The sequence below is a fragment of the Thunnus albacares genome, chromosome 11, assembly GCF_914725855.1.
Source record: "Thunnus albacares chromosome 11, fThuAlb1.1, whole genome shotgun sequence".
In the NCBI taxonomy this organism is placed as follows: domain Eukaryota; kingdom Metazoa; phylum Chordata; class Actinopteri; order Scombriformes; family Scombridae; genus Thunnus; species Thunnus albacares.
In genome coordinates, this window is record NC_058116.1 from 16574599 (window position 1) to 16588008 (window position 13410).

Here is a 13410-nt window from a genome sequence, read left to right on the forward strand (position 1 = left end):
TTCACAGGAGTTTGAGCATCACCATGACACATTGATAAGAAAGTAAAAGGGAAAACTGATGTTTCTGTTTAAGCCATTTATTGCCACCATACACACATGTAGAGCAACAGGAGATGATGAGGCTTGTGACGGTTATGGTTTTCTATAAATGATAAACAAAAAATAACATGAATTACAATATACAGTTAACCAATATATGACATCACATGATTAGGTACCTAACAGATAGTGAATATTAGTACTCTAAGGGGGCGAGTGATAAGCCTACCACTGCTGAAATTAGTACTACATGATAGTGAAACGTTACATTTAACAATTACACAAGAAATTCCAAATATTCTAAATTAGGTTATAAGGATTCTAGATGTTGTATCTCCTTAAATAAGAACTACAAAGAATGAATCATGTGCACTGTGCACTTACAATACTAGCATTCAAGCATTTGATCACATTCAATCTACATCAGTCTACAAATAACCATTAAACTACAGCAACATATGAAGAAAGTAATGAATTCACTTAAGTAACGCACCACCATAAGTACGTATCTGAAACACACTCACATGTGGTTAGTGTTGCTGCCAGCCAGTACAAACGGAAATTTGTGGGATATATAGAGTAGGCCATGATTAGGAGTGAGTGAGCACTGGTAAGAATGGATTGGAGATGAATTGCTGAATAGTACGGCTCTATTCTATTCTACACATCATAAATACACTATAAGCAGTGGTGAAAGGAGGTGTGAGATCCAAGTAGTAAAACCACAATCAGAAGATACTCCATCACAATTAAAAATCTTGCAGTGATCATTTTGCTAATTATTAATTTAAAATATATAAATAATAAAACATACATACAACATCAAAAGGGAAGTTTTGTCCCTTCCTTAGTGATACATTGATGTTTTTTGATGTCTTACTACTGTGGATATGACGTTATCTACAAAGTTCTAGCAACTACAGCTGCCATCAAAACAGCGAATTAATTAGTATAATATTGCCCTCTGAGTGGAGAATTTCTATTCTATTCTAACAATTGAGTACTAGTAATAGTCCCGATATGTCACCATTTGAATATTAGACATATTCTTCACTGTTCAACAATAGAAAACAGCAGTAAATGCCTCTAGTTACATGAAAATGGTTGTAGTGCTTGAGGTAAATGGTTACTATGATGCAATACTGACATCTAGAGGCCCGTTTTTAATGGTTTTACAGTTCTGGAGAAACGAAACCGAAATACCGTACTTTCATTTCAGTCGATACCAAAACAGTGAATCAGCCTTTGTGCTGCCACTAGTTTTTACCAACAGCGAGGCCAACCCGTAGTGTGTTAATTTGGATCAGTCTGATCAGCTGGGTGAATCGAAATGGAGCCTGAGGAAGACAACATTTATAAAAATCTCATTGAGCAATTATGGCCCAGGCTGCGAGAGCTTATCGTGGTGGAACAGGTTCTGGATCACATACATTTCATCAAAGCCGACCAAAAGGATCAGATCAGGCAAAAAGAGAGGACCGAGGGTAACCCTATGGCCGCGAATCTCCTCATTAGCACGGTCATCAAGAAGCCACACGAGCCCGGCTGGTTCCAAGCGTTTGTTGACGCGTTAATACAGGCAGGCTGTGGACATGCGGCGGACTACATGCAGGGCAAACTCCCAGAACCTGAAGTGGAGGCAGAGAATGATTACTGTGTCCAGCTTATTCAAATACTGTCTCCCAGTCTTGTTGACATGAATACTGCACAGGTGTGCCTACACTGTCATGCGAGCAAACTACTCACCCAGGAAGACTCGGATATTGTAAGTAGGCCCACATATAGTTGTGAAACTACTTCACTCCACAGCTGACAAGTTTTCATTTGGAGTGAATCAGCACCAGAAGGATATAATGACGTCTCAAATGGCCATAATATGTATTGCACAATAAATATGTCAAAACTAATATGTATTTTATAATTTAATAATATAATTAATATAATATAATTTATCTGAAGCTGATATGAAGCTTCGGCCGTCCAAATGAGTCAAATCAAGTAGATTTTTAGTGCCAAAGTCCTTTTTGTTACTTTACTTCCTCTGTAGCTCAACAGGGAAACACTCTCTGAGAAAACAGAAAGAGGGAAATTGATGCTAAAAAGACTGTAAATGTGGCAGATATCCACTTGATATGACTAACTCTGACTGCTGAAGCCTCATATAAGCTTCAGATAAACTTTTAAATGCATTTTTGCACAGAATGACTGTGTGGACACACTGTGGACTTTGGCCCCAATTACTAACACTGCAAGCACATTTGAAGGGGATCTTTTAATAGCCAGTATGAACAGAAGGAGAGATTACAGTAAGGAAAACCTCTTTCAGTGTTCATATGAGCACCTGACTGTTGTTTTAAGACAGACTTGAAAAATTGTGAACCTGTCCTTTAAGTCATAAGAATTGTGTTTCTGATCATTGACCACAAGATGGCAGACAAATGCACTCATTTGTTTTGCAGGGCATAGCCTTCACTTATTGCATAACCAGTCCACACCTTTTAATGTTCATCTTCTAGGTTAAGGCTGAAACGGCAAACAGAGGACCCAAGAATGGAGCTCGTGAACTTCTGAGAAGAATTGTGAGAGGTCGCCCAGGATGGTTTTCTGAATTTCTCAATGTTCTACGTGAAACTGAACACAAGCACCTTCTTCACCAGCTGACAGGAGGGCCACCTGACAATGACAAGCAAGGTGACTAACAGGAGCACACACCCATCACAGGGAATACCCTTAAACAGTATTGAGGCACAGAAAGGATCTCTTCAGTCTTTACAGTGTCCTCATTACAGCTTTATTAGATCGTAAATTTAGAGGAAATTCAGTGGTGGAAGAAGTATTCAGATTCTTTCCTTAACTAAAAGTACCAATACAGCAATGTAAAAATACTCCTTTACAAGTAAAAGTCCCACATGAAAAATCCTACTTTAGTAAAAGTACATAAGTCTTATCAGCTTGATGTAGTTAAAGTATTGCAGTAATAGTAGTGGTTTTATCCCTCTGACTGATGTATTATTATATATGGCATCATTAGATTATTAATACTGAAACATCAGTGTGTAAGCAGCATGTTTCTGTTGTAGCTGCTGGAGGTGAAGCTGGTTTGAACTACTTTATATACAGTTAGCTCTTTTAGTCCAGTGGTTCCCAACCTAGGGGTCGGGCCCCTCCAAAGGGTCACCAGATAAATCTGGGGGATCGTGAGATAATTAATTGGAGAGGAAAGAAGAAAAAACACAGTTCTGATACACAAATCTGTTTTCAGTTTTTGGACTTTCTTTGGAAATCTTTGATTTGTGGTGAAATATTGGATCATCTTAACAGTTGCTGAAATGAAACTATGTGAGAAGTTTAGAGGGAAAAATCACTATTTGGTGGAGCTGTTAACAAATCATAGACATCTGAAATGTGATCCCGACTACACACTGCTTTTTGTAAGACGTCAAAAGCCAAAAAGGTTGGAAACCACAGGTTTCATCTTTAACAATGTGTTGTATTTTAAAAGCTTGTTATATTATCCATTGTGTCAAATCTTAACATGTAGTGGAGTAGAAAATATACGACTTCCCTCTGAAGTGTAGTGAAAGGGAAGTATAATGTAACATAATTTGGAAATATTCAAGTAGAGTACAAGTACCTCAAATTTACACTTAAGTGCAGTACCTGAGTAAATGTACTTAGTTGCATTCCACCACTGAGGAAATTAATTAACTAACTATAATTTTAAGAGTGATTATAAATACAGGCTACATTTCTTCCTGTGGGTTTAGTTAAATGTGATTTTTCTTCTTTTTTTGCCACAGATGAGAAACTCTCTTCACTGAAAGATGAACCTTCAGGAAGTGGTACCGCCACAGAGGAGAGTACAGCAGGAGCTGAGAGCTGTGATAGTCCAGAATCTGTGGACATCAGCATGACCACGGAGACACAGGAGGAAGCCGCAGGTCTTACAGGGCACCTCTGTTCAATGATCAGTAAAAAAAAAATATATATATATATATAAGGATGTCAGTGATACTATCTGACAGCAGTGAAGGGAAATCCAGATTCATTACTGTACAAATTAAGCCAAATAACTGAATTTGGACGTTCATACTGCGCAGTGGGTGACTGAAGGATCAGTTTTCACCTACACCTCTTTTCTCACTTAGCCTTAATGATGTCTGTCCATTTTTCAAGTCGTATGCAGAAAAAACTGCCCATAGCGACGTCTGTGGATTATCCTGAATAACTTGGAAGTTGCTGCTGGAAAGAATTTTTCATATGAAAGGGACGAGTGTTAAAATAGGCCTTTTGGTAATTTGGGTGAACAGACTGTATTTCCAACACAGAGAACAAGGTTAAGATGTATTTCCTTCCTTTCTTGCCTGTTTTACTTTTCCAGTGATTTTAAAACTTTGTTTGATGTCTTCTCAGAGCTCTACAAAGGAGAAAATACTGACTCCACACAACTGCCAAACAGCTCAGAGCCCTCACAACCAGGTGGGACTGATTCACCCTCGCTCACCCCTTGATACTGTTGATGTTGTTAAAGTATTTAAAGCATGTTGCTTATCTACAGCAGGTATTTGTAGTTTGTTCTTGTTCTGCCATTGTCAGCCACACACAAAAAACAAACTCAAGTCATAGCAGTAAATAAGTACATAGGATCTGTAGATGCCCTTTAGTAAGCAAAAATGAGTGTGTTGCAAGTGGAACATTTTTCCGTGCTGCCTGCATGACACCAAAGAATATGTTCCATGTGTGTACAGTGATGAGCCACACAGAGGTTAAACAAAACACTGTGTAGCCAGCGCTTCAAATGAAAACCACATGCTGACTGTAAAGAAATATAAAGGAAAAGTTTAATTCAAGTCGCTATGCATTGAAACCTTCCTTTACATCTCTAGGCTTATATAATGCTTATGAGTATTTCAATAGCTATTACATTAGCATTATCTCTTTGTATTGTTCTCATTTAAAGGGCCTTTCTGACATTGGATTCACATAATAAATTATTCCTTTATGGATAAATACACCAGAACAGAGACGTTGCACAGAAGTTGATGCATGTGGACTAATGAGGCAGTGGAAATGATAATGTGAAATGAGGAACTAGAGGAAGTGTCATTTATTTTCTCAATATGAGGTTACATTCTGTCTCTGTAATTTGAATAATGTCGTGAACCTGGCTGTGGTTGGCCAGAATGTATGCTTTAAACAGAACAGATTACTTCTTAGATTGTTCCACTAAGCCATGAAATGAGTTGCATGTGCTGAATTATTTGTCTTTCTTCTGAAGTGAATCATTTAGTCAAAGTGAAAAGTAGGTCTGTTGGTTTATTGTTCTTATTGGAACGGTATTAAGCATAGCCGATTGTTGACCTTTCTAATAAATTTAGCTTCTGGGAACTGCTGGTAGAAGTTGAAGGGGCTTTACAAACCACAGTTTACTTCTTATTGATGTTGAAGCTCTGTCTCACCACCAGCACAGACTAATATTTACTCACATGTAAGTGAGTTGTTTAGAACAGCAATTTAAGGAAAATTAAAAGCTCTCTGCACTAAGAAAATAACTTTCTGGGGGTTTCTACTTCATAACTGAAAAATTTACTCATTGGAAAGAGTAGCAGAGGGGGGCGGGGGGACATTCACATTGTGCATGGTGCCTTAGTCATGTGTTATCCCCGGCTTAGACAGAGCAAATAAGTCACAGCCTGTCAGCAACTCCAGTTCTGACTAAAGTGGATCATAGTAAGTCTGCTGTCCTTGCAAACAGGAAAGTAAGAGAAAATGCTGCCACAAACACACTAGGAACACGACAGTATTCTCATAATGACATTTGATGAAATTATACACTCTGAGCAGGCTGAGAAAATAGAGATGATTCATAAATACATGCAGATGTTAGCTTGTGCACAGAAATACAGTGCCTGGTCTTTGATTGTTTTTGGAAAATGTGAGTTAAATTGGTTTATATTCCTGTTTTTATGTTAATTTCAGTTAGATCAGTACTGATGTAAGGCTAGATTACATCTATTTATTTGTACTTGAACAATGACATGTTGCTCATACTGGCTTTTTTTAGACATTAGGGTTTAGATTAAGCATTTATGGTACAATAGTGCCTCTCAGAGACATGATTGATAGTGCATAGTGTTCATATCTTAACTGCCTAAAATGTGGTTTTATACAGTTGGTGCTACTCATGGCTTACGTTTCTGCTCTAAAGATGTTTGGAGGGAGATCTGAAGTTTTTGTAGTGGTTTAACAATGGAATTGCAAAAAGGAAAAGAAAAACTGCTCACTGTTTATGTTTTAAATATAGAACATATTCCATGAATTCAGTGTGTATGTGTATTTTTTCTTCTTCTTTTTAATACAGCATTAAGGAGACATTCCACTACAAGACCAAACCACACACCAATGACAAGCACAGTCTTTTCCCGTTGGTTATGCCTGTAATTGTGGGTTGCTGACATGGACAGAAGTTTTATCTGTCTGAACCTCTGCTCTGCATTACAGATGGAACTGACTCAGAAGCAGTAGCAGGATGCCCAGAAAAAGCTGATATTGTTCTTCGAGATTATCAGATGGAGGTTGCTAGACCTGCCTTGGAGGGGAAAAACATCATCATATGCCTCCCGACAGGAAGTGGTAAAACCAGAGTTGCAGTTTATATTACCAAGAAACATCTGGACTGCAGGAGGGCTGAAGGGCAATCAGGGAAAGTGGTCATCCTGGTGAACAAGGTGCTACACCCCAAGTCTGGTGCTTCAACTTATAGCTATGCACTATTATGTTGACCTACTTCTGTCCTTTTCATATCCAAAGAAAACATTCTATCTCTTAGTCAATTTGCACATGTGAGTCAGCTCACCACAAATTACATGCCATAAGGTTTAGATATCCCCCCACACTTTGTTTCTATTTGGCATGTATGTTGATCTGCTCTGCGCTGGAAAAAATCACTACTCCATTTTGAATTAAACGTTTTCCAGCTATAAAACTGTGTTGTCAGGTTTTAAAACAGCTTGAGAGTTAGTGATCATAATCATAGTGGTTCATTCTTAAGTAATGGAAAGAATAGAATCATGTCCTTGTTAGCCATATCTCTGCACAAAGAGGAATGTCTTCTCCTGATCCTTAAACTAATTTGAAACCCTGCCTCACCTAGGGTGAAAAACCGGTCATGGACATATTTTTCTGCGCTGGACTGTGTATTGCAACAAAGTCATAAAACTGCAATTATTGTAATGATGAAAAAACACTACCTCTAATCATCAGGATAGTTTTAACAATAGAAACAATGCAGACATTTCATTTCTTATTGCCATTTACATTTATTAAATGTCTTGACTTTATAGCATCTACATTATAAAACTGAATGTACTCTTGTGTCCTACAGATCCCTCTTGTTGAGCAGCATTATTCAGCAGAGTTCCTTCCATATCTGAAGCATACATATAAAGTGGAGAGAGTGAGTGGAGACTCCCAGCTCAAAATCTCTTTCACAGAGATTGTGAAGAAAAATGATGTCATCATTTGCACAGCCCAGATCCTGGAGAACTACTTGGAAAGGTCCAACAAAGGAGACGATGAAGGAGTGGACTTAAAAGGTTTGACTTTACACTGGTGTCTTTTAAGTTGTCCCACACTGCAGTTAAAAGAATCCAACACAACAGCACAGGAGTGTAAATACTTTCTATGTCTCAATAATTTCTTCTAATTTCAAAAAAACAAATAAGCGTTCAAAAGTAAATAAATAATAATTAGTTATAATTTTTTTTTGAAAAAGGCTTTATAAAAATCTTAAGCTAAAATCCATCCAGGCTTACATTACAGACACTGACAGGTTTTGTAATAGAAAGCCACCCAGAGGACACGTAGCATCTCCCCTGATGATACCTGACAGGATCTTGTCAAAGTCTTCCGGCTCTGCTGTTCACTCTTGTTGGCACTCACCAGTCCAAGGTGGAATAGCCACCTCAGTGGAACATATGCTGTTTGTTGAAACGCCTGAAAGCGTGTGCGTCTTGTTTTTTTTCCTATCTCCTAGTTTCCAGGCCACACGTCTGTTCAAGCCATCAGTGTGTGGCTGATCAAATTCACATGAGAGTTTCTATCACCTACAGGACATCAAGCTGCTCTCCTCCATATTCTGCTCCTCCAGGGACATATTTGTATCACTCCGGTTAATCTTGTAGATGTGAATGATTATAATTATAATTCACCTTACTTACACTTCTGTAAAATACCAAATTAGTTGAAGGTATTTTGTAAGTAAACATTTTTCCAGCATATGTCATTGATATAAGTAACTTTGTCTGTGGACAATAATGGTACAGTGGGAAGTGCAGAAATACTAAACATTCATACCAAAGACGCACTGAACAGTCACTATTTATTCTCCTTTTTCCCTCCACACTGCTTTCTATAACTAGCATATTATCCATAGTCTAATTTGTGTCGCATACATTAATTTATATGTTTATTGTCATGTCTTGTGCTCATGTAGATCTGACACTGATTGTGATAGATGAGTGTCACCACACTCAGAAGGGAGGAGTCTACAACCATATAATGATGCGCTACTTGAAGCAGAGGCACAAGAACAAAAGGCTGCAGAAGGAGCAGAAGAAGCCTGTGTCTCTCCCTCAGATCCTGGGCCTGACTGCCTCACCTGGGGTTGGGGGAGCCACAAAAATGGATAAAGCCGAGGAACACATTCTGCGCGTAAATACCATTCTCAGCTTTCCATACACACCTTAAGTATGTAGAAGAAGAATGGGAGTACATTTCAGTGCATGTGGACAAAATATTAGCTAATGCAATCTAATATGACATCAGAGACTTAAAATCCCAGAAGAGGTGAATATATCCTTCCTGAGTTATTCCAGAGAATTTTTATGGAACTGTCGATTTGGTTGTGTCCACACCGAGTATATTCATATGACATGCTGAACATCCTTATTTTCCTGTCTTTAGTTCTACTATTTCGTGGAACTAGTTCATCTTTTGTTTATCTAAATCCTGCTTCAGTTTCTCTGTCTTAGTCATCTAAGACCCTGCTCACTCAGCCAAGCTGTTTCTAATGTTCCACACTGCCCCAGCACACGGCGCAGCCATAAAGTTTCCTACTGCCACAGATGTAAAAAAAAAAAAAAAAGAAAGAAAGAAAAAAAAGAAAACAGCCTTATGGCTTTAACTCTGTGTTGGACATGCAGAAATCTGATGCAAATAGTGCATGTCACTCAGATAGAGATGGATGATTTTGATTCACTGTAAATCTGTAAATCTGTGTCTCTCTTTTACAGATTTGTGCAAACTTGGATGCTTCCAAAATCATGACAGGGAACCTTGGGGAGTATAAAAAGGAACTAGACAAGATCATTGTAACAGTGGAAGACAGAAAAGAGGTACATTGGTTTAAGAGGAAATGGTTTCATGATAACTGATAACTAAAGGAATGGCAATAAGAGTGTTATATGTTTGTACAACCAAATATGTTTTTCAGGATCCTTTTGGGGATGTAATCAAGAAAATCATGAATGCTATTCATACCCATGCTGAGCTGAGCCCCACTTGCGCTCTTGGCTCTCAGAATTATGAACAGTGGGTCGTTCAAAAAGAGCGAACAGGTGAGGACAACTTTTCATCTTCAGGGATTCTAGCCCTGTGTCCAACTTCCCTTTTTGTTTTTTTTTTGTTTTTCTTACTGATAACAAGCTACCTGACTTATAGGGATGTAACAAAAACATGTCTCAATCATTTTAGCTGCAACAGAGGAAGATCAGAAAGTTCGGGTTTGCGCAGAGCACCTTCGACAGTACAGCGAGGGCCTGCAGCTCAGCAACACCATTCGCATGCGTGATGCCTTCAGTTTCCTGAACAAATACCACGAGGAGGAGAGGAAGAGAAAAACAACCCCGGATGATGAAGACATCATACAAATTACAAACACTGAGAGATTCCTCTTCAAATTGTTTGATGGTAATGTAGTGTTCATAAAATCCCAATGAATATTTATATTACCAAGAAAATTGAAGCTGAGTAGTTCTTGACTTAATTATCAATTCTGTTATATGTCCTGTTGCATTGTAAATCAATAGTCTGACATTATTGCTTATTTGCGAAAAGATCCATACTTTTATGAGAAAGTGGTGTCAGTCTTCTCACCTAACTCTTAAGCCAATAAGCATATTTCCCAAAATGTCAAACTATTCCTTTAACCTTTAAAATGACACATAGTATTTACCTCTTTGAAATCTATGTCCTGCAGAGAACAAGGACGAGCTGGAGAAGCTTGCAGAGAATCCCGAGTATGAAAATGACAGCCTGTCGAAACTAAGAACCACAATTCTGCGCGAGTTCAGCAGCAGGAAGGAAGGCAGAGGGATCATTTTCACCAAGACACGTCGCAGTGCCATTGCCTTAAGTCAGTGGGTGCAGGAAAACCCCAAGTTTGCCGACATTGGAGTGAAAGCCTCACATGTCATCGGAGGAGGAGACCAGAGTGTTGTTAAACCAATGACGGCTGTGAGTACACATTACACAAACTACAGTTTGTCTCCCTCTAGCATCCAATTTACACTCAACCTTCTCAATACAAATTTGTGTTAATCAGGCAGAGCAAAAAGATGTGTTGAGCAAATTCGGCAATGGCGAAGTCAACTTGCTGATTGCTACCACCGTGGCAGAGGAAGGTTTGGACATACCAGCGTGCAATTTTGTTATCCGATATGGCCTTGTGACCAATGAGATCGCTATGATTCAGGTCAGTGATGTTGCACAATTTCTGTTATGTCCATTAATTAAGGTACTATTATACTGTATTAAAGCAATCATTAAAGCAGTTTCACACTATTCACACTGTCATTACCTTCTGCAGGCTCAAGGCAGAGGACGAGCTGAGGACAGCAGTTACACCCTGGTTGAGGTGAAGGGGTCTGGAGTGGCTGAAAAGGAGTGTGTCAATGAGTACCGCAAGACCATGATGCACAAAGCCATTGACAAAATCAGAGCCTTACCTCAAGCAGACTATGAGAAAAAAGTATGTTCACTTCAAACTTCTCAAACTTGAAACCCTCATCGCTGTAAGACTGTTGTCAGTGATGGTTTGTTTTTTTCTTTCATCAGATCACAGAGTATCAAATTCAAGCTATAATGGAGGAGAAGGTGAGAATGGTAAAGAAAAAGCAGAAAGAACTGAAGAACGAGAACCCGTCTGATTTGAAGTTCAGCTGTCGAGGCTGCAGCAAAAACGTCTGCTCCGGTGAAGACATCCAGATCATCGAAAACATGCACAGAGTCAATGTTTCATCACAGTTTAGGTACAAATTACAATCAAGAATTGACTAATATAATTAATTCTAATTCATCTGTGTGTATTGATATATAAACTGCACTACTGATGTATAGTATGGGAGTCTTGTTGTGATGATGAACTTACTGTAAATTTGTATAAAATCAAATAAAACATTTAAGTTTTCTTTTACAGTCAACTTTTCATTCGGAGAGAAAACACTACTCTTCAAGAGCGGCTTCTAGATTATGAGACCAACGGCTTCATCGCATGCAAGGACTGTGGGCAGGTAATGTATTCCAGGCTTTTTGATTAGTGAGAAGAGCAAACCTCCTTTTTTTAGATGAGTAATAACCTTGAGTGGCTGCCAGCATTTCAGAGGGAGTTGGGAGTAGCTGTTTTTTAAAGCAATACTAGCAACGTGGCTCTAGAAATGGCGTCGATCTGTCTGTCGGTCCACTACTTCAGTCCAGGCAAAATTATCCCAACAACTATAGGATGGACTGCCATGAAATTTGTCACGGATATCTATTGTACCTAGAAGATGAAACCTAATGAGCTTAATATTCCCCTGAGTTTTCCTCTAGCACCACCAAGGTCAAATTTTTCACTTATCCAGAGAAACACAGTATCTACTTGAACGATCAGCACAAAATATTGTTCAGACATTTATTGTTCACAGTCCCCTCCACTGGGTTAATTGTAACAACTCTGGTAATCCCCTGACATTCCCATCAGTCTTAGTTGTACTTTGTGTTTAGTGCTAATTAGCACGGCATGGCAGCATTGTCATTGTCGGAATTTAGCTAAAAGAGTTATTGTTCGTTTGAGTATTTTTTAAAAACGTGAATTATTCTGTTTAAATAAGACACATTTTAATTCTGTTTAAAAATGTACTTTCTTTAAACAGAAGTACAGAGCAGTCATCAACAACTTATCTAAAAAAAGATTTGCAAAATGGGAGAAAAAATGAGTCAGATGATCACATTACATAAAACCAGATGATTCCACGTCATTCCTGTCATGTTTTTTTATCTGTTTTCTGTTGCAGAGATGGGGTTCGATGATGCTCTACCGCGGGATTGAGTGCCCTTGCCTCCACGTGAAAAACTTTGTGGTGGCGTCCAATGGAAAGAAAATTAGCAAATGCACCAAGTGGAGTGAGCTCGCCGTCAAGTTTTCAGCTTTTGACTACGCTGAACATGCCAGCCGGGTGGCAGAGAGCTCAGATGATGATGATGAGGAAGAAGAAGAAGAAACAAAATGAATTACAACTGCAGGCTATTTTCCGTTGTTTTCTTATCCTGATTGTGTGGCTTGCACTGCATGAATTACTGTGGCCATCACACTGGTAAATGCAATCTTTGTTTTCAGTGCGACATTGTCATGAAAATTGCAGTTACAATTTTTTTTTTAACATTTGTCCAGAGTATGTAGAATATTCTAATCATTGTATTGGTAATTTCAAAAATATTGTCACAAGATTGTCACAAAATTCATGATATGAATCTGCACTGATTGTCACAATATTAATATGCACTGGGGGTTGGTTGTAAACATATCTAGTATCAGATACACTATATAGTCAGTATCACTGCATCTGATACTAGCCTATATATGTTGAGTTTACTGTTGAAATACTTCAAATGTCATAAAATATAATTGGTCTGCATCATTGGTAGAAAATAAACTGGAATAAGTGGAAATGAAACTGAACGAAATGAATAATAAAAAATATATATTTTCCTCTCAAGCCGTTGTGATCTCATGAGACAGGAGCCACTGAGCCACTGTGAAAGCCCCTCAGAGCCCACCTGTCAACACACACACACAGACGAACAGGTGCTGGTGATTTTCCACTAAATACAACTGTTAGTGAGTCACTACTATTGAGCCAGGCAGGGCTGCTATTTTTAGAACTATTTTTCATGTTAGTTTCCTTACAGACCTGATTGTCTGGGATGTAAACATGCAAATTGTATGGACCACACAGTGTTAAGAGTTTGTCTCCTAACTGGCTATTGATGCTCCTTTGTATGTTTATTGAATTTATACATACATATATATATATATATATCTATATATATATA

General features: G+C 38.4%; 1 protein-coding gene across 1 annotated transcript; it reads left to right on the forward strand.

Moving 5' to 3' along the window:
• Positions 1 to 937: 937 nt before the first annotated feature.
• On the forward strand, positions 938 to 13073 carry ifih1 (interferon induced with helicase C domain 1). Its single transcript, XM_044366357.1, has 16 exons — positions 938 to 1804; positions 2556 to 2730; positions 3840 to 3980; positions 4453 to 4518; positions 6541 to 6767; positions 7424 to 7634; positions 8534 to 8751; positions 9333 to 9434; positions 9533 to 9656; positions 9793 to 10008; positions 10298 to 10554; positions 10643 to 10792; positions 10907 to 11068; positions 11155 to 11348; positions 11516 to 11609; positions 12372 to 13073. The coding sequence occupies exons 1-16, from the start codon at positions 1370 to 1372 to the stop codon at positions 12585 to 12587; spliced, it is 2988 nt and encodes a 995-aa protein (XP_044222292.1). The 5' UTR covers positions 938 to 1369; the 3' UTR covers positions 12588 to 13073.
• Positions 13074 to 13410: the final 337 nt, after the last annotated feature.

Bases quoted from the DNA above. Each gene is read 5' to 3' on its own strand.
- ifih1 (XM_044366357.1), top strand. From the start codon at position 1,370: ATGGAGCCTGAGGAAGACAACATTTATAAAAATCTCATTGAGCAATTA. The intron at 3,981-4,452 runs GTCTTACAGGGC...ATGTCTTCTCAG, and splicing joins GACACAGGAGGAAGCCGCAG to AGCTCTACAAAGGAGAAAAT. The intron at 11,349-11,515 runs GTACAAATTACA...TTTCTTTTACAG, and splicing joins AATGTTTCATCACAGTTTAG to TCAACTTTTCATTCGGAGAG.